Genomic DNA, 24,001 nt, shown 5'->3' on the forward strand with positions numbered 1-24,001 from the left:
AGTGCATTAGACTCAAATCTCAATAAAAATTGAGATCTATAAAAGCCAGATGTAAAAAAAATGTTTGTTTTTTTAACCATTTGCTGTAACATTGGATTCCACTGACCTTTTTTGTCAGCAGAATGTCGAAGTGAGCGCACCATCATTAAACCGAATGGCTTTTTAAGATACGAATGCACACAACGGACTGTGCATATTAATTGTGTTGAAGGTCACCATCTGGAGATGGACAGAGACAATCTGATAGGCCTAGTAGTTATTCTTAGATGCCTCTTTGAGCATAAAGTGTTTAAGTACAATCCGGTTGGTTTGAATGAAACATAAATGTGCTTAACTATTCTTCCAGCCCATGACTGCTGGTGTTCCTGAACCTCCTCGCGGTCTCCTAGATCCAGATGGTCACTTCATTAGTTTATGCTGTGACGCTACACTGGCGGAGTAAACAGCCGTGACAGACCTGCGGCTAATTGATATGAATGAATGTGGGGTTTCTCGCTGGTGCAGGAGTCTCAGGAGCAAAAACAGTGAAATAATTGTTGGAAGGAATGCAAATGTAGCCTTCCACCAGTGCTGGCTTGATAATTCCTGCAAGATGTGTCGGTTTCGCTGACTTTTTTTTTTTTTTAACTTGCAACTTAAAGAGGAAAATGTGACTGGAAACATGACAGGTTGTGGGACAGACCTCAAATTTGCGAGTGGTCTTCTCTGAATCTCTCTAAAAAAACACATTTAAAATGATCTCAGTTGCGACCAATTATTTTCAGGAAAAACGTTGGAACCTTTTGGACACAGTGGATGCTAGGAAAGTAAGACTGAGAGCTAATTGGAGCAAAGACAGACACTTTGAAGCTGACTTGTGCTTAAGTTTTGCTTTCACATGTCAGTGAGATTTGCTTGTGATTGGTATTCCTACAGAAATAGGTGGCACAAAAACTCTAATACTCTCAATTGTCCTTTCTGAAAAGTAACTGATACAAAGAGAGAGTGAAGTCCTCTGAGGCATGAGCTCATGCATTCTGAGTGTGAGATCTTGATTTTACCAAATTGAAAGACGAATATCTCAGACTCTATTGTTAAGATGAACATGAGCAGCTGAATTCAACCGTAACACCTTTTCTAAAGTTCCTATAGGCATCTAAATATATTATGTGAATATATTATCTTATACCTTATATTTAAGAATCTTAAATATAAGATATATCTTATCTTATAAGAATAACACAAATACAGCATGTACCTTTATGAAACATTACTACTGACTTGACAAAATGATAAAAACCTTTTTTAATTAAGGATTCACATCTGTGTCCTGGCTTTTTGTGTCTACCTCAAATATTTAAAAGAATTATGCAATTTCAAAGCGACAAAAAAAAGTCCTACTTGCAACACCAGAAAAATATAGCTTATTTCATTTATGGTTATGTTGTCAACACCATCATGTCAACCCATTCAGATTTTTTTTTTTTAATTGACAGAGCTGACAGTCAGTATGAAAACTTCCCCTATTCCCAATTCAAAGTTGAATGCTATATTTGTCAATACATATACATTTTTGACATGGCAGTACACATTATTTTTGAATCTGACAGTGTTGACACACGATGCAAGAGGAATAACACATTTTGTGTGTGTGTGGGGGGGGGGGGGGTACACATGACCGTGTTTAACAATTTAATAAATGCAAATATTATTATAAATATGATATAATCATATATTATATTGTTGTAAATATTATCTATTAGACAAATATGTAAATAGAAATGTAATTTAATTCTGTAGCCTGCCGTGTCTGATTATAATCTGCTCATTTTTTACTTACACTCCATCTAAATACATGCAATCCTTATTATACTAAATGCTCATTCACAAGCTCTAAATTCTCCCTGACTAATTAATTACTGAATATATAACAGAAATGAATAGAAATAAAGGTGGATTTGGGGTGGTGGAGGGCTAGCGGATATTTATATAAGCTGCAGTTTATATTGCATTGTGATTGACAGGATTAGATGAACATGCTCCTCCATTCAGAACTCCATTTAATGAATTCAATATATAATAAACTCAAAGGTAATAATTCCATATTATACATTTACATTTAAATTAAACTCAAATCGTTATGCTGGTAATGTAATTTGTAATGACAGAAATAATTGAATTAAATTAGAAAAATAGCAAATAAAAGCATATATATATATATATATATATATATATATATTTACCATTAATTAATCAAATTTAATCATTTATTTTTGCATAAATAATCAGAAATTAATTTAGGAATTCATCAGAGATGATTGCACTGCATGTTGTCCCATTGCCTCCATTATTAGTCTAGACAAAGAAATCTTTATATGCACCTTCAGCCAATTAAAAGTGATTTTGGCAACATCCCATCGCTTCTCAGACAAAAGCCTGGCAGAAAGATAAGGAATCAATGTTTTTCCTCTGGTCATTGGTAACAGCTGTCCCGCTGTCCCACAGCACTGAAGAGATTCTGAGACGAAGCCAAAGACACCGGATTCATCCAAAGAGGACCAACCCCCACAGTGCAAAGCTCATACAAACCCCATCATCTACATGAATCCTATTATCGCAGACTCTTGCTATAGACCGGCGCACACATGCAGAGGTGGTTATTCCAATATATATTTACAGCTCTGTGTCTCATCGGCTAAAATTTGAATTTCAAATCTCCCCTCATGAATCAATGTTTACATTACCTCTGGAAGCCTACCTGACTTACATCACGTGAGTACTATGAATAGTGAGTACCACGTTTGTTGCTCGTTGCCACGAAACAAAGCTGACGCTGGCGCAATAATGTAACTACAACAAAGAGCCGTTTTGGTTGATCCAAACATCACACAATTAAAAGAAATCACAAAAGCCAACTTGAGAATCATTACACAGGGACGAAAAACTAAAAGCTCATTCGGAAATGATAAATTAGTAGAAGCCAAATGCAATTAAAGGTCTACTCGAGCATATCGTGCATGCCTGTAGCTTGGTTTCATTACGGTGCAATACACCTATTCCTCTGGGCTCCACGAGAAGCCCACATGAATAAACATGAGAGTATTTTTTTGCCAAACGCTAAAGGCCATGATGGCGCCTCCTCTTCTCTGACAGACCACCTACCTCTCATTAACCCAACCCAGAATGGGCTGCAACCTTCCAGTCTTTTCCTCATGTCCACATTACTCTGTCAAGCCCATTATATGCTGAAAGTCTCTCTGCAAACACAAAAGAAGATTTAAGAGAGGCCACCAATGTCTAGAACAGTCATGCAAGTGCAATTCAAATAAAACTGCTCTGATTGAAGATGCAATACAAACAGAATAAATGAATCTGATATTCATTACAGTGATTTTAACATGTGTGAGGGGTGTTTTTAGGTTTTAGGGCCCAAAACACCTAAACATTTGTAAAAATCAGAGCAAAGCACTGTCCTTTATTGATTTTCTAAAATGGTGGCAACAGCAATTTGATTTAAAAAAAAAAAAAAAAATGCAATAAATGTATTTATTTAGCCTATTTTTAGACATTTTAATTATTTTTTATTAACATTAGACAGAAAAAAATTATTTTGCCAAGAAATAAACTTAGATATAGTCAGTCTAACTGCTGGTTGTTTATGATTGCCAAGCAATGTAGCTACTTTGTGCATTAATATAGAATTCATTAAAGTCAAATTGTTTCACAGTGGCTTTCAGCTTTTAGATTTTAGACCCAGAACAATCTGTTTTCTAATGCACAATCAGTTTAGGAACGATCTTTCTTTTCACAGCATTAAGCCAATAGCGAGTAGCATTATAGTGATAGACATGCATGCCGATAGAGCGCTGTCTGTGTGTTTTAAACACCATGATTACAGGAAACAACTATTCATGGTCTATTCTTTTGTCTGTCTATGTGTTGAGGCTTACAGTCTCCTGCATTAATGTAACTAGAACACGTATTACAGTCTCCGATGAGCATCAAGCTGTCTCAGAAAATTCAGTGGGTTGTAAGTGAGCAATGCAGTTTACCTGAAATATCAATACATACACTCGCACTTCGCTCTTTCTCTCCCCCTCTCACATACACAGAGGCACATACAAGGCAGAAACCCGTATCGATTAGAAGACATCTGCAACGGGAATGTGCTAAACCGAGAAAAGCCGGAGAGAAGCTGGAAAGAAAAAAAATTAATTCAAAAGAGAGACAAATGCTGCTGAGAAAAAGGATGAATATGGACTGCATCTTTCTAATGAAGAGAAAAGTGGTATAATTGGCTAGGTCAATATGTGAATGTCGACAAATGGAGACTAGCAAATACATCATTAACACTGGTTTTATGACAGTTAAGCTCACTAAATTATGTTTTACTTTTGAGTGTTTTTGTAATTTATGTCAAGTCACCTTTATTTATACAGAGCTTTGTACAATACAGATTGTTTCAAAGCAGCTTTACAGTGATAACAGTAAAATAATGCAAAAAAAACACAGTCCAGCTCAAGTAAGTTCAGTGATGGTTCATTTTTGTGTAAACATTTTTATTAATTTAGTTCATTTATATATATATATTGCTGCATAATTAAAAAAAAATCTTAATGGCTATTATAAAAAGCTTCATTTTCTTTAACAAAATATAATTTCTTGTTCTCTCTCTTTGGTTATGATAGGTTTGGAATTCATCCGATTATATTTGATGAAAATAGTTTTAAGGGTCAGATGAGCAAATTGCTTTTTAATAACAAGCGCATGTATTTCTAAAACAAAAAGAAAAGTGAAAGTGAAAAAGAGAAGGATAGAGAGAGAAAGCAGAGAATGCTGATTATGGACCAGAATCCAAATCCTGACAACCACAAAAACTAAATTACTAGTTTTTTTGGCCAATAAAAATCCATTCATTATGAATCAAAATGCACAAAATGACCTTCTTCTCTTTTTCTGTATGATTATCCTTATTATTATTATTATTCACGGGTTTGATGCATAATTGCCATTCTTATTTTAGTGGTCTGTATTACATCATGCATGAGATAAATTGCATGTAACTTTACGTAAAAAAGAAATGCTCATAAAAATTGTGTTCTCATTTAAAGTATGGCATACCTATACCTGTGACCAGACCCTCACCATGGTATAGTCAAACCATATGGTTCTGTTCAAAACAACATGGACACATGATTATCAGAGAATAACAAGTATAATATATATGTATGTATTTAAGAAATGTACAACAATGCAAATTGAAATTGGATACAATCCCAAATAATGCACCTCATGTAAACAATTTGAGAGTCACACCACTAGAGGGAGCCAAAAAGCCAATTTGCTTTCAACGGCACATCTTAAGTAACTCCCTGCAACCTGTAGACCTTAATCTCTTTTCTTGTGGTGACAGAAATCACATGTATAAAATGATGGACCTGCGACATGTTCTTCTGTGCTGCGGTCTGTCAAGTCATGTGAAGTGTGCTGACATCCTTTCACAGCCTGCTCTGTGAAAGCCATTATGTCTTCCCTAGTGAATTTAATTATTTAGAAGTGTTCTCAAATCCGATCAATTTGAATGACACCAACCTTAAGAATTAAAATAGGATTGAAAAGCCATTATGCAAAACCACAGAGTGATTGCAGTATGCAGAGTTTACTGTCTAGTGTTCTTACGACCTTGCCTTTACAAGTAATTCATAAGTGAAGATGATGAGTTATAAAGTGGCCAATGACAAGTAGATTAGAAAGGACTTTTTATATACCGTAACAAGAGGATAAGCAACTTGACTGAGGGGTTTTAAACCCAGAACTTTAACATTTATGCAACATTACACCTATTTCTTCTAGACTCACTTAAAGGAACACTCCACCGTTTTTTGAAATAGGGCTTATTCACCTTCTTTCCTACATTTAAATAGGTGGGCAAATGCATTTTTGTCTCAGTGCATGCATTGTTTTAGTTTGACAGGGTCGGCGCTAGCTTAGCTTAGCATAATGAATGGAATCCTTTGTTGCCAGCTAGCATGTCCTGAGTAAAAGTGATATAAAATATAAAAAAACCCCACCTAATTACTTCTTGTGGCCTGCGTATTCACAACGAGTACAAATAGCGATGCAGATTAACACTAGGCAATTTCCTAGGCAAATATTGACTTATATATTAAGGACTATATTAGGGGGAAGCACAGGCGAAGCACTGCTACTTGGGCGTGATATATCTGCCTGTGCTTCCCCCTAATATAGTCCTTAATATATAAGTCAATATCTGCATAGGAAATCGCCTAGTGTTAATCTGCATCGCTATTTGTACTCGTTGTGAATACGCAGGCCACAAGAAGTAATTAGGTGGGGGTTTTTTATTTTTTGATCACTTTTACTCAGGACATGCTAGCTGGCAACAAATTTGCTGCATTTGCCCACCTATCTAAATGTAGGAAAGAAGGTGAATAAGCCCTATTTCAAAAAACGGTGGAGTGTTCCTTTAAGGTTTTCAGGTACATTTTCATTTCAATAGGAATCTGTGTAACCAGGAATTCCGTGTGAGGGCGAAAGATTTCGGGTTCGAGTTGGCAACGACCTTTACTGTGAGCTGAGCTGTTCATACATGTCTACATTATTGACAATAGACAATGACACATTTTGGCCTGGGAAATTTTGCTAATCGTGACCACACCTTCGCACAGTTTAAATGGAAAAGATGCTCACCTAGACCAGCCAGTAAATGGTGTGGCAATACAATCAATGGCCATAAACCAAGACAACTCCATCCAAACTAGCATGCCCTGCAGTGAATTTGAAGCTCCTTGTAGACTTGAGTTTCCTCATACCTGAAAGGGGACAAATTCAAGACTTAAATCAAATATGAAAAATCTTAACTAAATAAATCAACTGGAGACGTGGCTGGATGTTTTTTTTTTATATATCTAAAAAGGCTATAGCAACCAACTTTACATCTTCCATCACTCACCTTCAAGTGTCACCATGAAACTTTCAATGATGCACCACATTGGTCCTAGCCTGGTAATACCAGACTCTGCTACTTCGCTTTGCTTCGTAGAGAGAGTCTGGAGTTCCATAATAGAAAAACGTTTTCTTTACCGCCTGGGGGCGCTAGTCTGAAGCTTAAAATCATTGGTTACCCGTAAGCCAATCACATAACGTTTGGTTATGGCGTGTGTTATGCGCATGCTCAGCCGCATCTAACTTCCACTGTAAACACATGTATGATGCGAAAACAAAACCATCGAGCGAAATACCGGAGTAAACATGGCTGTGAACGACTTTTGCAGATTATGTGAAGTAAATCTACGCATCCACGGTACAATCAGCGTCTACTTCACGGCTCTCAGCCCGCCCTCTGTTCGTTGATTGGCCGGATGTTTCCAGGCCGGAGGAAAACGGAAAGCTATGACGCTGTCTCAGACTGAGTACAGAAGCGAAATGAAATTGAGCGGAAGTACGAAGTCTGACGTAGTCAGGCTACATTGGTCCAAGAATAGCTGTTCAAAACTGTAGTTATGGTGAAGCCAAAGCAGACCATGATCATCCCTGCAAGTGTCAGATGTACCTGGAAGAAGTGCTTGTATTGGCCCTTGACCACAGGAGTCAAACTCTTCTGTGCTTTTCTGCATCGCAGTGGTGTTTTTTATACCTTCAGTAAATCAACTTAAAGATTAATGGCGAAAGAGACAAAATGGGATCAGGATGGATGCACGTAAATTGATGGATGGAGAGCTTATCTAATGGAGCTTCATTAAAAGGAGCAAAGCCTGCCAAACAATTGCTTGTTGAGTCCAACAAGAGATCTGAGGGATTATCATAGGGTGACCATATTCCAGGACATGTCCGGCCGGGGTTTCGAGATCGCCCAAAATATCCGGGATACGGCTTTTGCTTTATCGTCGCCATTTATTTTGTTTACATGCACACCTTTTGATTCAATAGGACTGAATTAATTCCGATTGGTGAATCTGAATGTAGTGTTTACATGAACGCTAAACAAGTGATCGGTTGATGTGCGTTTTAGCATTGCTAAGAAAATTCCTGTGTTTTCGTCTCGATCGGGATCCGTGTGAAGCAGAATGCATGACCTGCAAAGCTGGCACGTACGTGTCAGTGTCAAATAATGTAATAATGTAAACATAATGAATGGTGACTGTAGAAAGCAAAAGCCGAATCCTGGGCATATTGGGCGATCTCGAAATCCTGGCCAAACATGTCCTGGTTAATCCGGACGTATGGTCACCCTAGATTATCATGTTATGTGATAAAACTCTGTGGGAATACTGCACAATAATAATTACATACTCTGAAAAATACATGTAGGTGAGGGTATTCCTCACACATACGCAGAGTTCTACAATGCTCTGACAGTGGACAGTGAGTAGAAAGATTCTTTGGATGTGGTCAATGAATAGACTCACAGAGTAATTGAAATGGTTGAACAAAAAAGAAAAGTGAAATGAGTAAAAAGAACACGAGAGAACTGTCAATTGTATAGAGTATTTGGGGGGAAAAAAATGAATGAATGTAATGAAATAAATTGAACAACTCATGAATTGCCAATCAGAAGTGTGTTTAGCAAGTTCAGTGACTTTTATTACAGTCTGTACTGTTCAGCAGATGCCCAGAATGGAAAAGTGAAATGAAAAATTAATTAATTAATGAGTTAAATGAAAATTAATTACTTGTTCAAGTGTTATTCAAGTGTTAATTATTCAATCAATTCCCCTTTTGACCAATTATTTTCTGCATTGTTCAGCAGATACGCCCAATATGTCCATAGAAGACTTGGAAATGTTCGGTGCCAAAAAGGCGTATCTGACATTTTTGACATATTTTTTTATTTTAAAATGTTTTAGAACATGTTCATTGTATTAATATCCCATAAGTTTATTACTTAAATACTCATTCATGTAAGTATGCCTGTGGTTACAATGTTTGTGGCTTAAGGTTAATAATACAGGTGATTGAAGTGTGGTCAAAATTTTGTTTTGTCTCTCCTGTAAAGTTTGTCAAAAGCCACTTACGCCCCTCTGGCTCCAAGCCCCTCGTTATGTAGTTAATTATCACTACTGAGTACGTATGGCAATAAGAGCTTTTCTGAGTACTTGTGTCATAACATTAACATTGGATTGCATTGAAAATTGCATTGCTTTAATTTAATCAAAAGTCTTAATTTTTGCCAGCAAATAGATCTGATCTGTTTTGGTGAAAAATATATATTAAAATTATTATCTATTTTATTTGATCTATTTAACAGTATAAGAAAGAAGGAAGTAGAAAAAGCCATCAAATGTTGACTTTATCCTATTCTGTCAGACCCCCAGCACTCATGTTCTTCCGCAAGACACTAAATCCTGATTGACTGACTGACCCTTTCATCATCTGCCTCTGCAAATGTCAAATGTCATTTTCTCCCTTCACAAACTGACAGCAAGTGGCAAAAATGAAGAGCTCTGTGTTGACAAGGACCCACCTTAAAGTACAACAGAAACACTTAATTGTTGTTCCAGAATAGCAGTGATCGTGTGATGGGCCATTTATGCCAACAAAAGTGCCTTCTGAAATTGCTTTTAATGAAAAGGGGGTGATTTATTGTGTACAAATCTGACACAAATATGAAATGCATTTATAATTCCATTCAAATGTCAAGTGAACTGCACTTTTGGGTCAAGATGTGATGGACAAGAGACATTACGTCCTCTTTTGAACGGCCTCTTTTTACTTTGATGCAATTCCTCCATTTTCCGTTAAAGCAGATGATACAGAGCTGACAACGTTTTTAAAGCTGTTTCACTTTCTTTTTCCGTACAGGCGAAAAAGTTGCCCAAATCTGCCTATTATATTATAATTATATATTGCAACAGCTATATTCTTTTCACCGTTTTCTCTTTTTTACAGGAAAAAAACATACCTGAAAAAAAAAAAACATGTCACATTAAATGATAATTTTGACTTGAATAAAAAGTCAATTTAGGTGTCAGCACACAAAGGGCCTTTTCAAAACCCCTGACAGACCCATTTTTATTGTGCATCAATATGCCAAAAACACTGAGCAAATGGTTTTGCTCATTTTAATTTATTGCATGCATAGTGCATTCTTGAGTGTTTCCCTATTTTTACACTATATACAGCCACATTCCTGTTTTTCATTGTAGATGTTTCTGGTGTGGTTTTCAAGCTGCATGAAGTAATTAAGAGCGCCCAATTAACTGTTGTTTAAACTGTGTTACATCATCACAGATATGTTTCGTGCTTTAAATTAATAGTGTCAGTTTTGCTGACTTAGTCAATCTGCATGTCTGGTCATTATGGAAAAATAACAGCACTTAATGCAGCTAAAATGTGTCCAAGCATAATCATTACAATCTCCATCATTTGTTTTCCCAACACATAACACGCACATAAGCAGACCGTAAATTCATTTCATTATGCCATAACACTATTACTTGTGGATGTAGATGCATTTCACTAACATCAGCACATATATCAATATAATAGCACCGCAGCTAGCCGTAGTTGAGTGGGCCTCAGAAAGCTGAATAGATGCGTGAATTAATATGTACAAATAATCCAGGGCTGGAAGTGACACACACTTCCAAATCTGGCCAAGTGTAGCCAAATCTGATTGTTTTCTGGATTTTTCTAGATGAGTTCACACCTCTCAAGTCTGTCTGTAACCTAAATTAATTGCAGAAATTTTGTCAATTTGGCTCTTAGTGGATGGAGGAGACTTGAATATTCAGCATCAAGTCTGACTAATCTAAACAAACTATGTCACTTTTTTTTGTTCAAAATAAGCTAAATTTAAATGAGTCACTACATCATAAATCCTTCTTCCAAAACATGTTTTGTCTTACCCTTATTCACTATGGTAAGCCTATTATAGGTATTTATATTTAGACCAGTCGGGATGGTTTTCGTGGGAAATTGCGTACATACGTCACTCGCCCGTGCTTGTCTAGTCATATTCGTAATTAGAAAAAAGTTGCGTCGTGGAAATTCTTAATACGACTTCTTTACCATGGACAATTTAAACAACTTTCAGGGGGGGGTCATGGCGCTCAAGGTCATGGTTAAGGTCAAGGTCAAGGTCATGGCGCAAAGGACCCTAGGTTGATTTTACTCCGAAACATCCCTTTAATGGGTAAAGCTACAGTAACGTGTTCAGCTAGTCAGCTTGAGATCCTTTTCATCTAAACTGGTTATATCTCTTAAGCCTAGTAGTGAATGTTTTATGAGCAGAAAGATAACCATATTAGTCTGCACAGTCACACAGAGCCGAAGCTAGGGCTGTCACTTTTGTGAAAAAATCCTGTTCGATTTTTGAGACGTAAGTGTTCATTGAATCGATTGTAAAATCGATTTTCCATGTCTAAAGACGTTTCCATTTTAAACGCCAAATATAGGCAAATCCACGGACAACTAACAGGCATTAGGACGAACGTTAAGAGGGCAATATTTCAATATTTAGAGGGCAAAGAGGGCAATATTTGGCAATATCGTAAAGAGGGCAATATTTAACACAAGTCAGCAATATTTCTGATGATTTATTGGCGTGAAGTTTCGTGCACAATGACAAACAGGAGTGCACCATTCTCGAAAAACAATAAGCAGAGTGGATTGCCATAACATCAATGAAAAACATTACTGCAGGATTCAACATGGCTGTGTTTACGATTAGAAATGTCAAACAAATTTCACCTACATAGGCGATTGTAGACCATAGCCCGAATCTGTATCTGAATACCGACAGAATTCACAATTTTGTAGTAAAAAGAGACACATTATGCAGAAGGATAATTTGCTGTTATGTGTGTTTGTCAGAGCCTGCAGTTGCTGTGTGACGTGCGTTCACAAAATGTAAACTAAAACTAAAATGAACACAGAAAATATAAAACAAAAGCTAATTAAAAATACTACAATAGTATATACATAACACTAACATAACATTGCTAATCTAACGACTATCCCTAAATTTATACCTTTCACAAAACTGCTCCTCTTCACCCGACTCAGTGCTTTTGATTCTGCAATAAATGATGTAGATGCTATTTAGAGGGGTCATCGGATGCCCATTTTCCACAAGTTGGTATGATTCTTTAGGGTCTTCATGTAAAATTTGTAACATTCTTTGGTTAAAATCCCTCAATGGTTGTGTAAAACAACACCCTTTTCACCTCCTCAAAAACAGCTCTGTTCACAGCGACCCGTTTCGGTGCATGTCTCTTTAAATGATAATGAGCAACTGCTCACCCCACCCCTCTCTTCTGTGGGGCGTGTAGACACAAGACACGTAAAGTGCAGCCTTGGCAGACATGAGGGCGGAAATATGCTAATATGGGACAGTCCGTCAGTGGTCGTGGGCGGAGCATGAGCAATAGGACATCATATTGCTCAGAAAATCCAAACGGCTTGATTTTTAGTGTTTAGGCTTTTTGAGTATAAAAAAAGGAGTGAATGGATTTTTTTCATTGTATGGTGGTTGTGTCCACACACTGCAAAGACACGTTTATATGCAAACACCATGTAAAAGTGAATTTTGTGGTTGGCGTTCTCTATCTGCTCTGTTTCTCAGACAGGAGGTAAGCCTAGCAGAGCAGATTCTGGTTCTCTTGCGACAGATGGCTCGAGAACTTAATTGATTTGATCAACTCTGAGCAAGTTGCTGTTTCTTTCTAAATGCTGTGACAAGTGATTACTTGAGGAAACTCATTAACAGTCCTCTGAAATCAAGTCAGCCCCCTAGAGAGTTAGTAATTGCAGTGTTTTCTGCACCACCAGTCAGTGGCAGCACTCCTGTGAATATAAGCCTGTTTACTGTAAAATAATGCTAAGACAACGTGTCTTTCTAGTATGTTCAAATCATGAACAAATGACTTTTATTAACTAATTCTTTTAATGATTAGAAAAAAAAACAAGACCAAAAAGATTGGTTTGAATCAAACAAACAATACAATTCAAACCATCAGCTTTAAACTTGTGTGTTTCGGGAATGGGAGCCGTTCAAACCTTGAAATAAAACGAAGAGCACATTTCTCCACAAAGCGTGCTAACAGTCCCATAGTTAAGTTTCAGTGTTGTCTGAGCACCTCTTCAACAGCTGGGGCCACTTCATCTTTCAAATAAGAATTTAGATTCATCTCAGAGTCATCCAGATCAATGCTGAGGAATTTCTCCACCACCTCCGCACACCTGAATCATATATAAATCATATATAAATATTAAAATATATGTCAAGTAGTGGGAGGAGAGAATTTAAGTTTCGCTGTCCAGAACCATCCTTTACCTGCTGTTCTGTTCATCTGCAGGTGGCCTGTCCATCTTTCTGATGGTCCTTCCTGTTCTATATAACTCTGATACCTGCATAGATGAGGATATTTAGGAGATTAAATCATTTAATGTCAACAAGGGATTAAAAAAAATGTATGTGAATATCCACAACTCTTATTACACAGAAGCAGGACATCATATAAATATGGTGATTGAATGTTCAAAGAACATTCAAAAGTAATGTTCCCATTTTGTTTGAAAAATTATGAAATAGAAAGTTCCCTTAATGTTTTATTTAATGTTCGCATAACCAAAAAAAAAAAAGTGTTTAAACATATTTTTGTTCGGGGACAATGAAACGCCTTAAAAATTAGGACATAGCAAGTAGGAACGTCCCACATCTGACTTGAATAGAATGCATTAAAATGACTGTAAAAAGTATTTCAGTGTCATACCTCCACTCCTCTCTTGACCAGGTCAGTGGGAATGCCGACCAGAGTGGCGATATTAGCCGCACAACTCGACTGGCAGATGCCATTTTTCACTTGGAACAAAAACACCAGCTCTTCCCCCTCTATAGCTGTCTCTAGAGTCTGTCAAACAAAAAACAACAATGCATAAATTGGTTTACTGGTCTTGAAATCACATCGATAGAAACTAAAAAAACAATGACAATGATTTTCCTATGATAGCATTATTAAAAGCCTATTTCTGTGGCACCTGTAAAGCCAGCAGTGGGGAATCAGAGATCAAGCCAAGCTGAATAAGGCTGTGAAAGCATGTAGACATGAGTAAGTGAGGACACTGAGGCCCACGCAACCAGAAATTGAGACATGCGGTCAGGAGAGACAATCCATCCACCTGCATCATAAACACACACACAATATCAGTTAAAATGCCCCCTTGCTCTTCTGTAAGTCCTGTTTGCTGCTCCTGGGTCTACCACTCTTACCGTGTTGGTTCCTTTGCCAAATTCATCCACCAGGACAAGAGAATTCCCAGTGCTGTGGTTCAAAGAATGAGACATCTAGATTGAACAGGAATTATAATTATTGATATTGCAATTTGCTATGTAAATATTTCAATGGCTCAGAGGTGTTTTCAATGTCTGCCTTGAAAACGCTGTACAAATTCATGCCTCATCAATGAGAGACAAGACCTTTGGGTAAGATTCACAAAATCGGCTGATCTGAGATGGATGTTACAAAAAAATGTTTTAAGTGTATACAGGGCATTTGTGTGTACAGGGTGAGTGTGAGATGGTCTCACCTGGTTCAAGTCTATCATGAAGGTGCTCAGACCCACCGATACAGACTCACGGCTGTGCATGCGGGTGAAGATTCCGTCCACAAGCCCGATCTCTGCCTCTTTAGCGGGAACATCTGAGCCGATCAGCGCCATGAACACAATCAGACCCACCTTTCAAGACCAACCAGAATACAGGATTTTACAAAAAATGATGAAATGCCTACATTCAGGATTATTCCCATGGTCATGGAACGCTGTTTTTAGTTCCTTAAGTCTCATTTTTAAGCAAAGCTCCTTTCAAGGAAAGTCTTTTCACTCTGTGGATATTTGCAATGCCCCTGTGCAGCTATAGAGCGCTGCAGTGATGATTTATTTTTGAAGGCCAACCCGGAAGTTTGCATCACCCTGGTTCCTTCAACAAAAACCCAAAATGATTTTTCCATTGGCTTTTGGATTATTGCAGAAAATCATCTTTGTGACTGACAAAAGACTAACAAAAGATTTGTTCATCGTGATAATCTTCACAAATGAACACAACTTTTATGTATTTTGAAGCATAAAAACAATCGGCAGAAGTCAAAAGCTAAATGTAGGCTATGAACAAACTTCACCACAGTCGCTCGACTTCAATGTCACCATCACTAAGCACTAAGCTTTGTCAAACTAAAATCCATCCTTCCTGCAGCCTTCCTCTTTTTTTAAAGCATTTAACCAAAAAACCCATTTAAAAAACTGCTGAAAATGCTCAAATGTTATCTTGTTTCCAGGTTTTGGCCAACAAAAATACATCATTCCTGCAGAGATCTATTGTGGGCATGCAACTCCTGTCCACATGAAAGGGGAAAATACAGAGAAATTGCCAAACTCACATTTAAATAAAATATTTCAAATCAGCAATAAAAATCTGCAATGAACTGACCCATAAATGTTGTTTCCTATCCTTAAATATCATTAAAAAAAATGTGTATTTAACTTGGTCCAGCCAATGCGCATGTACAGTCTGAAGCGCACATCTCAGAACACTTGACTGTTGCTATAGGAACTGGAGCTTTTAATGGCAGATCCAGTAATGACTTTACCGATTGCTGATTGGCTCTTTTATTTAGAGGGTGGGACTTATTCCACCATATTGCACTTTCTCCCATTCATAATAATATGAGTAAACTGTCTTACAGTCTTTGTTTTAAGTATTATTGTGAAATTTCATTTATCAAAATAAGTTCAATTTACAGTGTTATGTGAATGTACGGCCTGTAAAGTTTATTGCTGCGTTTGCCTGTTTTAGATAGATGCTCTTGCCGGATGAGTTTGGTCCTGTAATGACTTTCACTTTGCCTTCAGTTTCAGAGCTGATGTAGTTGTTTGACACAAATACTGGAGTACACAGCTCCAGCAAAGGATGTCTGAAAGAGAAAGAGTGGGAGATATATACAGAAGGATAGAGAACTCCAAAAAAACAAAATGTAACATTTATCTCATTAGAAGAGGTGATTTTTACCGTGACTCAATCAGGGCCAGTCTTTGGCTTGGAGTCAGTGTTGGACAGCAGTAGCCGTGCTCCCGAGAGGCCTGAGCCAGAGCAATGAGACAGTCCAGCTCTGCACACAGGGACATGACCTTATGCAGACAGCCGCTACGCTGAAGCACTGAGGCCTGAAGCTTCCTCATTACCGCCATCTCCATGTCTACAAAAAATAAAACGGTTACGTACCGTTTTTAAAGACATAGGGAAAGAAAGAAGGAAAGAAAGAAAGACCTAGGATGTCACAATGCAGGTCTCCCAGCATGCTGTCCAGCTCTTTGGTTCGAGTGCTGCGGTAATGCAGTTGGTCTTTTGACAGAAACTGAAATAATTCAAAAATAAAACACAAACATCAGCTCTTACCTTCAAACTTTAATGGGTCAAAGACAAAGAGGCCTGGTGTATTTACTTCACATGTGCACATTAAATTGGAAGGGAAGCACATTTGATCCATACACATTCATGTTAGTAAGATTTGCTATCTTTAATCTTAAACAGCATTGAGTTAATAGGAACCAAAAATAGAAAAGCACACATAAGACTGAAATTATCTGTGAAATAAAGTCTGAATGGAATCTGTGCATTAAGCAGTTCAGGCCAAATTAACTGCAAAAGTATAATACTCACTATCTTCCAATTTAAAACAAATCCTAACCAGGATATTTAAGGGAATGTAACTGTGTTGCCTTATAAACACTGTAATAAAAAGCACTGGCATACTCACGATGAAATCAAGACCCTCTATCTCAAAACTCTGTTTATCCATCATGCTGGGTAATTTTGGCACTGACAGTAAAAATCCAATCTGTCATCCAACACAGAATGAAATACCAGGATGTCATCATGTATATCAGTTAAAAAATGTAATCACTATCCATCAACATTTATACAGGCATTTTATTATACTTGCTCTAACTAAATGTGCCTTGAAATACATACCTTATGCTGCTTAGTTATCAGTTAGCATCTCTAAAACCTACTTTTTGTTATTTCATTGATAAGATCATCTTTTTTTCTGTAAATACTTTCTCCTGTCAATGTTTAATATGCAGAGACCTCTATAAGTAAACCTTTAATAGGCTGATTTTTCCCCAGAAAGTGTGGTGCTTTCAACATTGCAGTGTGTTTGTATGGCATGAGTTTGGGAAAGGACTTCCTGTTTGCATGAATGATGGAACAAGAGGATTAGCTTTTGGGAAATATGTTTTGAAACAATCATTATTTTTGCAATTCTGTCTGGTGGCACAGATATGTCAAAAATATGAAATTCTGTGACCAATTACAAGCTATTTCACTATTTAATAAAACAGCATTGCTTGCTGCTTTTGCTAACCCAGATGAGATGTCATAGCTGTTACTAAACAGTTGTTACAGCTGCTTGTCATTTAGCTACACTTCAGTACGCTAATTACAGGAACAGTCATCCTGGAGCAAGTTGGGGTCAAGTGGCCCGCTCAATGCCAAGCTTACTGACTCTTCACTTATTGGCTCGCTCTAACATGGATTTTAACCTGCAACCTTTATGTTAACAGCTCAGTGTCAACAATTAGGTTACACATCACATATTAATGAACGAAGAGAAGCGTTAATCACGTCCTGACCAGAGGGATGTAGATTATACTGCAGGTGGAGAAACGAGGGTCCAAGTTTTCCAGCTCTGTACGAGCCACATCTGTCAGGAAATTTGGCAGACCCATCATCCTTCTTTTCTCTGTAAAGAAGAGGATAAAACAAAAATATAAAATGTATATAATAAAAGTGAAGCAAACTACAAATTTCATGATTCAAACCACTGAAATAATAAAAGTGCTTGTGGCCTTTTCCAAAATACAGAATTATGCTGACAAATAAGACTGATTATATATTAAATCTACATTGCAAAAAAACAACAACAGTGTAAACAAATCAGAATCTAATCAGTAGTCTTGCAAGACCACAGGAAATAGCTTACGTTCACATTGAAAAATCAAGTGCATAATTAAACAATAATTTAATATTCCCAGTTATCTGTGAAAAATATATCAGCCACTGATAAATTGTGCAACTTTAGGTAATTAATACAATCAAAACCAAAACTGAACAAATCCATGGAAACCACTCACTCTCGTCGATAACAGGGTCGACATCCGGCCTAACAGTGAATCGGTTCTCGGCTAAACTTCCTTCAAAGTCCACCTGCAATGGAGAATGACAAAGTCAAAGCAATTACATTAAATCAGTAATAATTTAAGATAAACATTGGTTAAAAAACATGCACTTCTCCATGTTTCATTATTCAGTCTCACCACTTTACTGATGTATGTGGCGATGTAGAAAAGATCATCGGTGAAGTGTTCACTGATTTCACTGAAAAGTTGGATGGATTGGGGCATGGAGCGAATGGTGTCCCTAATGCACAATGCACTGTACACCGTCTTATAAAAGAGAAACATGGAGGGAAAAAATCAAACCAGGATAGCCAAACCTCTTTAGGAGGAATAAATTAACCTAAGCTGAGTGATGTGCCCACACCTTATATAGACTTTGCCAGACTGCGACCTTCGGAGTAGAGAGAGACATTTTGTGCAGCAATGTCTATGTGAAAGACAAGTTAAGAGTCAGTTCATTTGGGGGACATTTTGCTGTTTGGCTCTGCTTAATATTGAGCGTTAAGACAAAATGTTGAAAACTGTACCGAGATGTTCTTAATATTCCGCAGGCAACTCTGTAAAGTGCCAAGATCAGCAAAGTTACGAGGGGATGTGAAGAAACGGATCACTTCCTGGCGTCTATTCAGGATGTTCAGATCTCGAGTTGGTCTGTGGAACCACTGCCTGAAACAAACAGAGGGGGAAAGGAAGTCTATATTTCATCCAATAAGGACTTTTAAATGTGATAAAGTCTCTGTTATAGAACTAGGGGACATTACCGTAAAAGCTGAGATCCAAACTTGCTCCGACAGCGATTCAGAATACCTACAGAAAGCACACATAGTTTTCCCACAAATATAAAGAACTAAAACTATTCTTAAAGGAATAGCTCACCCTAAAATTAAAATTCTGTCATCATTTATTCCAATTCACTTTTATTGCATGATTAGCATGAATATTCTACAGAATTTTTTGCATTGACTTCTCCTATAGTGTTGCATGGATGGTTTGTAAATGATATGAGAGTGCATAAATGATGACAAATGATAACTTTCCTATAAACTAAAGCAGGGGTTTTCAAAGTGTGGGGTGCACCTCCCCAGGGGGGGCGGCAGAGCATGTCAGGAGAGGCGCGTAAAAGTGGTAAAACATTTTTTTTTACTAATTTAAATCAATACATTATAGAGGAAACAGCTGGCGAAAAGAAGAACGTTTTTGGACAAGAGATGTTACGTTTCCGATCCTCTGTTTTCGATCAGATCATTTTAAACCGTAAACTTGGCTTCAGAGCACGATCTCTCTCCTACGTATTTTGTGATAGTTTCGGAGCAGCCCAAGCCGGTTCTCATTGTGCTGAACGACGGCTCAAAACACCCAACCGCTGCATGAACACAATAATACGCAACATTACATCTCTCGGTTGGATAAAGTAAACCAATGTCTTGCTTGTTTTAATGGATGACGAGTAATAAATCGAGGTGAAGGTGATACAGTGACATACAGGAGTCGTACATTAGGCACACGAGACGAGAGTCTGTTATTATATTTGCGCAAACAAACCGTGTGTGTGTGTGGCACTCTTGGCATATTCTGATCACTACTGAAAATGTAAAAAAATTGGGGAGTGGCGAGGCGCCATTGTGTACAGCCACACATTTGTCTTGTTTGGCAACAATCATTTTCGACTTTTCTGAGTACCCACTTAAACAGGTGTGAAGAACATTTTTAATTAATTATAACCAATGTTCTTTTTCTTACAGTATTTACATTTATATGCTTTGGAGAACAAAATGTCCCAACACTTGGGCCAAAGTAAGTGTGTCATAATAACAAAAAAGGAAATCAGTATTAGACAGTTGTCTGAATGTATATTTAACCTCATGACATAAGAAATACAGATTTTCTTTTGCCTAGCCCTAGGAACAGAGGAGGGCTTTGTGGAATTGCATATATGAAGTACCAACTATATTAGAGAAAAATTATGTAATTAAATTATGTCACCTTTGCCCATGCACCTATTCTATATAAACTGTTTTAATCTTTTTGCTGGTGTGATCTCTCTGAGATTGGTTTGAGATCCTCTCGTTCATGATTGAAGCCTTTTAAAGATATTGTCTGGAGTCTATCTGGTTACTGCTGTGCAGCAGGTTAGCAGGTTACACTAAAGATATTATTCCCAAGTGATAGTGTTCATAGGGGGCGAGACGTCAGATAATTTTGTAGATGTGGAAACGGCGAAGCCTAGTTTAACTTAAGACGCCTAGTAATAACTTAAGCTATTAAGAATTCATAGGGGAGTTTCTACCACCCAGGGAATTTCAATCTTTTAAAGGCCATGGATCCCTAAATATAATCATCCTTGTGCAAGGGACCCCCATCCTAAAATTTAAAAGGCAGCTATATATTGTATAAAGACCCAATTTAAACTGTGAAAAATAAATATTATAAATATGTGTAAAATATTATTTTGAAAATATTTAGTTTATATAACATTACATGATTGCATTTTCTACTCTCCTATAGTACAGTACTTTTAAAATCATTTTTTTATTATTTATTTAAATCAATTTATTTATTTTTTACATTGATTTTTACTACACTTTTCCACAGACCTGCTACCGCTCCCCTGTGCACCCCAGTTTTAAAAAACCCTGCACTAAAACACAACAGGATTTAATTAACTGTAGATGATGGACAAAAGAATATGTTTTACCATAAAGACTCAATCCCTCTTTCTCTCCTGACTGGAGTTTAAAGACGGAAGGATGCAGCTCAGATTTAAAGATCTGTAGTGCACTGAGGAAGAAGTGCAAACAGGTTTTTACATCTCTGAACAAAATGAACAAATAAAAGGACCCGTTCATACGACCAACCTGTATGTGTCTCTGTCGATGTACACAACATCTTTCCTGCAAAATAATGAATGAACAAAGTGTACAAAACTGATTTTTAATCTGTTAATTAATTGTAGTTGGTAGCTTTTGACCTTACGTGTTTATAACATTGATTTGAGTAGTATAATATTGTACCATATTGATAGAAAATACAAAGAGAAAGAAAAATGATTCCACTTTTTGTTATCAACAACATGAAGTGCATTACATTACTTACATTACTACCCAGCACTGTATACACATATAATGTATATATAGTATCATATACACACTGAACAAAATTATAAACGCAACACTTTTGTTTTTGCCCCCATTTTTCATGAGCTGAGCCTGGGCTGGTGTGGTTACACGTGGTCTGCGGTTGTGAGGCCGGTTGGATGTACTGCCAAATTCTCTGAAACGCCTTTGGAGACGGCTTATGGTAGAGAAATGAACATTCAATTCATGGGCAACAGCTCTGGTGGACATTCCTGCAGTCAGCATGCCAATTGCACGCTCCCTCAAAACTTGCGACATCTGTGGCATTGTGCTGTGTGATAAAACTGCACATTTTAGAGTGGCCTTTTATTGTGGCCAGCCTAAGGCACACCTGTGCAATAATCATGCTGTCTAATCAGCATCTTTATATGCCACACCTGTGATGTGGATGGATTATCTCGGCAAAGGAGAAGTGCTCACTAACACAGATTTAGACAGATTTGTGAACAATATTTGAGAGAAATAGGCCTTTTGTGTACATAGAAAAAGTCTTAGATCTTTGAGTTCAGCTCATGAAAAATGGGGGCAAAAACAAAAGTGTTGCGTTTACAATTTTGTTCAGTGTAGTATTTGTTGTTTACTTTATTGAATGTTTTGTATTTCCTGTAGTTATTATTTTTTCCAGATTTGGTTGTTTTTAAATGTGCATTATAAATAAATACGGTATTGTATTGTATTGTACTCACTGGAAAAATTAGAACAACTATATATTAAATCATTGGCTGATATATCAATGTCTTACAGCGTGTACGTCAGAAACTGAAATATGGGGATGCCTATGCAGTCCTTCAGGTCTAAGCCGACTCTTCTCCTCTCCAGACACTTCAACAGTCCTCCTATTGACCTCACCTACGACAAAGAAGATTACCATGATATGCCTGTCCATTTATCCAGCATAAATCATTTCTGAGGTCTCACCATCAGCACTGAGTCTAATGGGAGGCAGGAGGAGAGATACGGGATTTTCTCGCTCTCTGTGATGGTGGGAGGGAGAAACCAGAGGTGTGCTGAGAGAAGTTGCTGTTTGCTGATCTCCAGACCTGCAGAGGATGGGAGAGGATCAATTGCTGTGAGCCAGTTTTCACTAAGCTGGTAAAACGCTGCAAAATTTCATGCACACATATGCAGTATTTGACAATACCTCTATTTGCTATGATTCATTTTTTATTGGTATATATACACAGTATCTGACAGATTTTGGGGAAAGACTGACCAGATCACACATATCAAAGCTTTTTGTCTTAGTCGTTTTTTTTTTAGTTCTCCAGAATCCCCATCCAGGAAAAAAGCAGCATGAAAATCCTGCTAAACTTTTTTGTGTGTGTGTGTGTTACACAGAATACAAATTTCCATGGAATTGTGATAGAGATTAGAGAGCAAAATAAAGCTATAGGTGAACACTTACCAAAGTTTGCATCTGGAAACATGACTAATTCAGGCTTATAATCACGGTTTAATTCTGAAATTAAAGCAAAAGTTTGATAGTATGACACTTTTTTACATAGAAAGACCATTAAGCGAGAGATGGTCTTTGCTGATGATCTAAAATTATGATTTAGAGAAAATTGAAGAGTTTACCAAGCTTTTCGATAAACTGGGTCAAGCTGGGCTCTTGTTTGGCACTTGTTATTAGGACGTTTGGACTCAGCTCTTGAATGACTGAAACAGAAAATGACTGATGGCAAAAACAAACCAACACAATGGCAAGCGAGCAAATACATGCATTTTTTCAACCCCTTGCATCTCCAATCAGTGTATTCTGACATATACAACCAACTGACGCAAGCAAGAAAATCTAATAACAAACAGCCAGCGGGAGAGACACGAAAGAGAGCAAGAAACTAAAGAGTGCTGTGCATAGCTGTGTGTGCACCCATGCAAATACAGCAGAGAGAGAGAGAGAGATGCAGTACCTCTATCCAGCAGGTAGAGGTCGCCATTGTCCATCGTGTCCAGCATGTAATGCAGCGTATAGTCGCTACTGTCATAGTAACTCAGTCCAATTTTACCTCGTTGAACAAATATACTCAGAAAAATCTAAAGTTAAACAAAACGACCACATCTCCGTGTTACTAACGCAAGTAAGAACATTGTTACTGATGTATTATTAAATAATAGATATTATTTACCACAGAGTTTCCCTCATGCTCCTCATCTTCATTTATACTCGCAGCTCTACTTTCTGGATCTTTTAAAATATCGCTTTCAGACATATTTCACTGTGTAAAAACACTGTTTAGACATTTACACTAATCACGCCATTCTTGATGGTGTCTTGTGTCTTCAAAATAATGAACCCTGAGGAAAAATACAATGAATAAACAGGAAATTCTCTGAGGTGAGTTTCTGAAGTTGTGTTCGAGTATCTAAAAAGAGAACGAACGCGTTTAAGAGATAGGATATCCACTGTTTTAATATTTGTTTGTTTTTTCCTGTGATATTCGACAAAATGTCGCCGCTGTTTTTCAGTCTTCTGACAACAACAAAACACGAGCGCGCGCCTCGATCGCGTCACTTTGGTGTTGTGTCTTATTTGGATGTTATGACCCTGACAAGAATCTAAAAGACAAGTATTTGCTTATAAATCTATTTATTTTTCTAGCCAAGTTTTTTTTTATACATAAGTGCATTTATTGTGTATTATTGTGCATTTATTCTACTGTTTATAATTCTATTATTTTTGTTAAATT

The 24,001-nt window shown here is 37.2% G+C and overlaps 1 protein-coding gene across 2 annotated transcripts; it reads right to left on the minus strand.

The window, feature by feature from the left end:
- Positions 1-12,838: 12,838 nt before the first annotated feature.
- On the minus strand, positions 12,839-23,815 carry msh5 (mutS homolog 5). Of its 2 annotated transcripts, XM_084125777.1 has the most exons (24): positions 23,441-23,815; positions 23,225-23,348; positions 22,890-22,970; positions 22,717-22,770; positions 22,230-22,351; positions 22,054-22,160; positions 21,033-21,068; positions 20,873-20,955; positions 18,939-18,984; positions 18,705-18,843; positions 18,542-18,604; positions 18,316-18,444; positions 18,133-18,205; positions 17,632-17,741; positions 16,755-16,835; positions 16,265-16,352; positions 16,007-16,193; positions 15,785-15,911; positions 14,530-14,679; positions 14,213-14,287; positions 13,981-14,121; positions 13,716-13,853; positions 13,277-13,350; positions 12,839-13,182 (listed from the first exon to the last, which is right to left on the minus strand). In XM_084125777.1, exons 1-24 carry the CDS (start codon positions 23,522-23,524, stop codon positions 13,062-13,064), a joined length of 2,433 nt encoding a protein of 810 aa, XP_083981903.1. In that variant the 5' UTR covers positions 23,525-23,815; the 3' UTR covers positions 12,839-13,061. The 2 variants fall into 2 exon arrangements, with proteins under 2 accessions (XP_083981903.1, XP_083981904.1); XM_084125778.1 differs by lacking the exons at positions 22,717-22,770; positions 22,890-22,970; positions 23,225-23,348; positions 23,441-23,815 and having other exon boundaries at positions 20,873-20,945; positions 22,054-22,340.
- Between the last annotated feature and the right edge of the window lie 186 nt (positions 23,816-24,001).

The sequence above is a fragment of the Abramis brama genome, assembly GCF_963993115.1.
Source record: "Abramis brama genome assembly, chromosome: 10".
NCBI lineage: Eukaryota > Metazoa > Chordata > Actinopteri > Cypriniformes > Leuciscidae > Abramis > Abramis brama.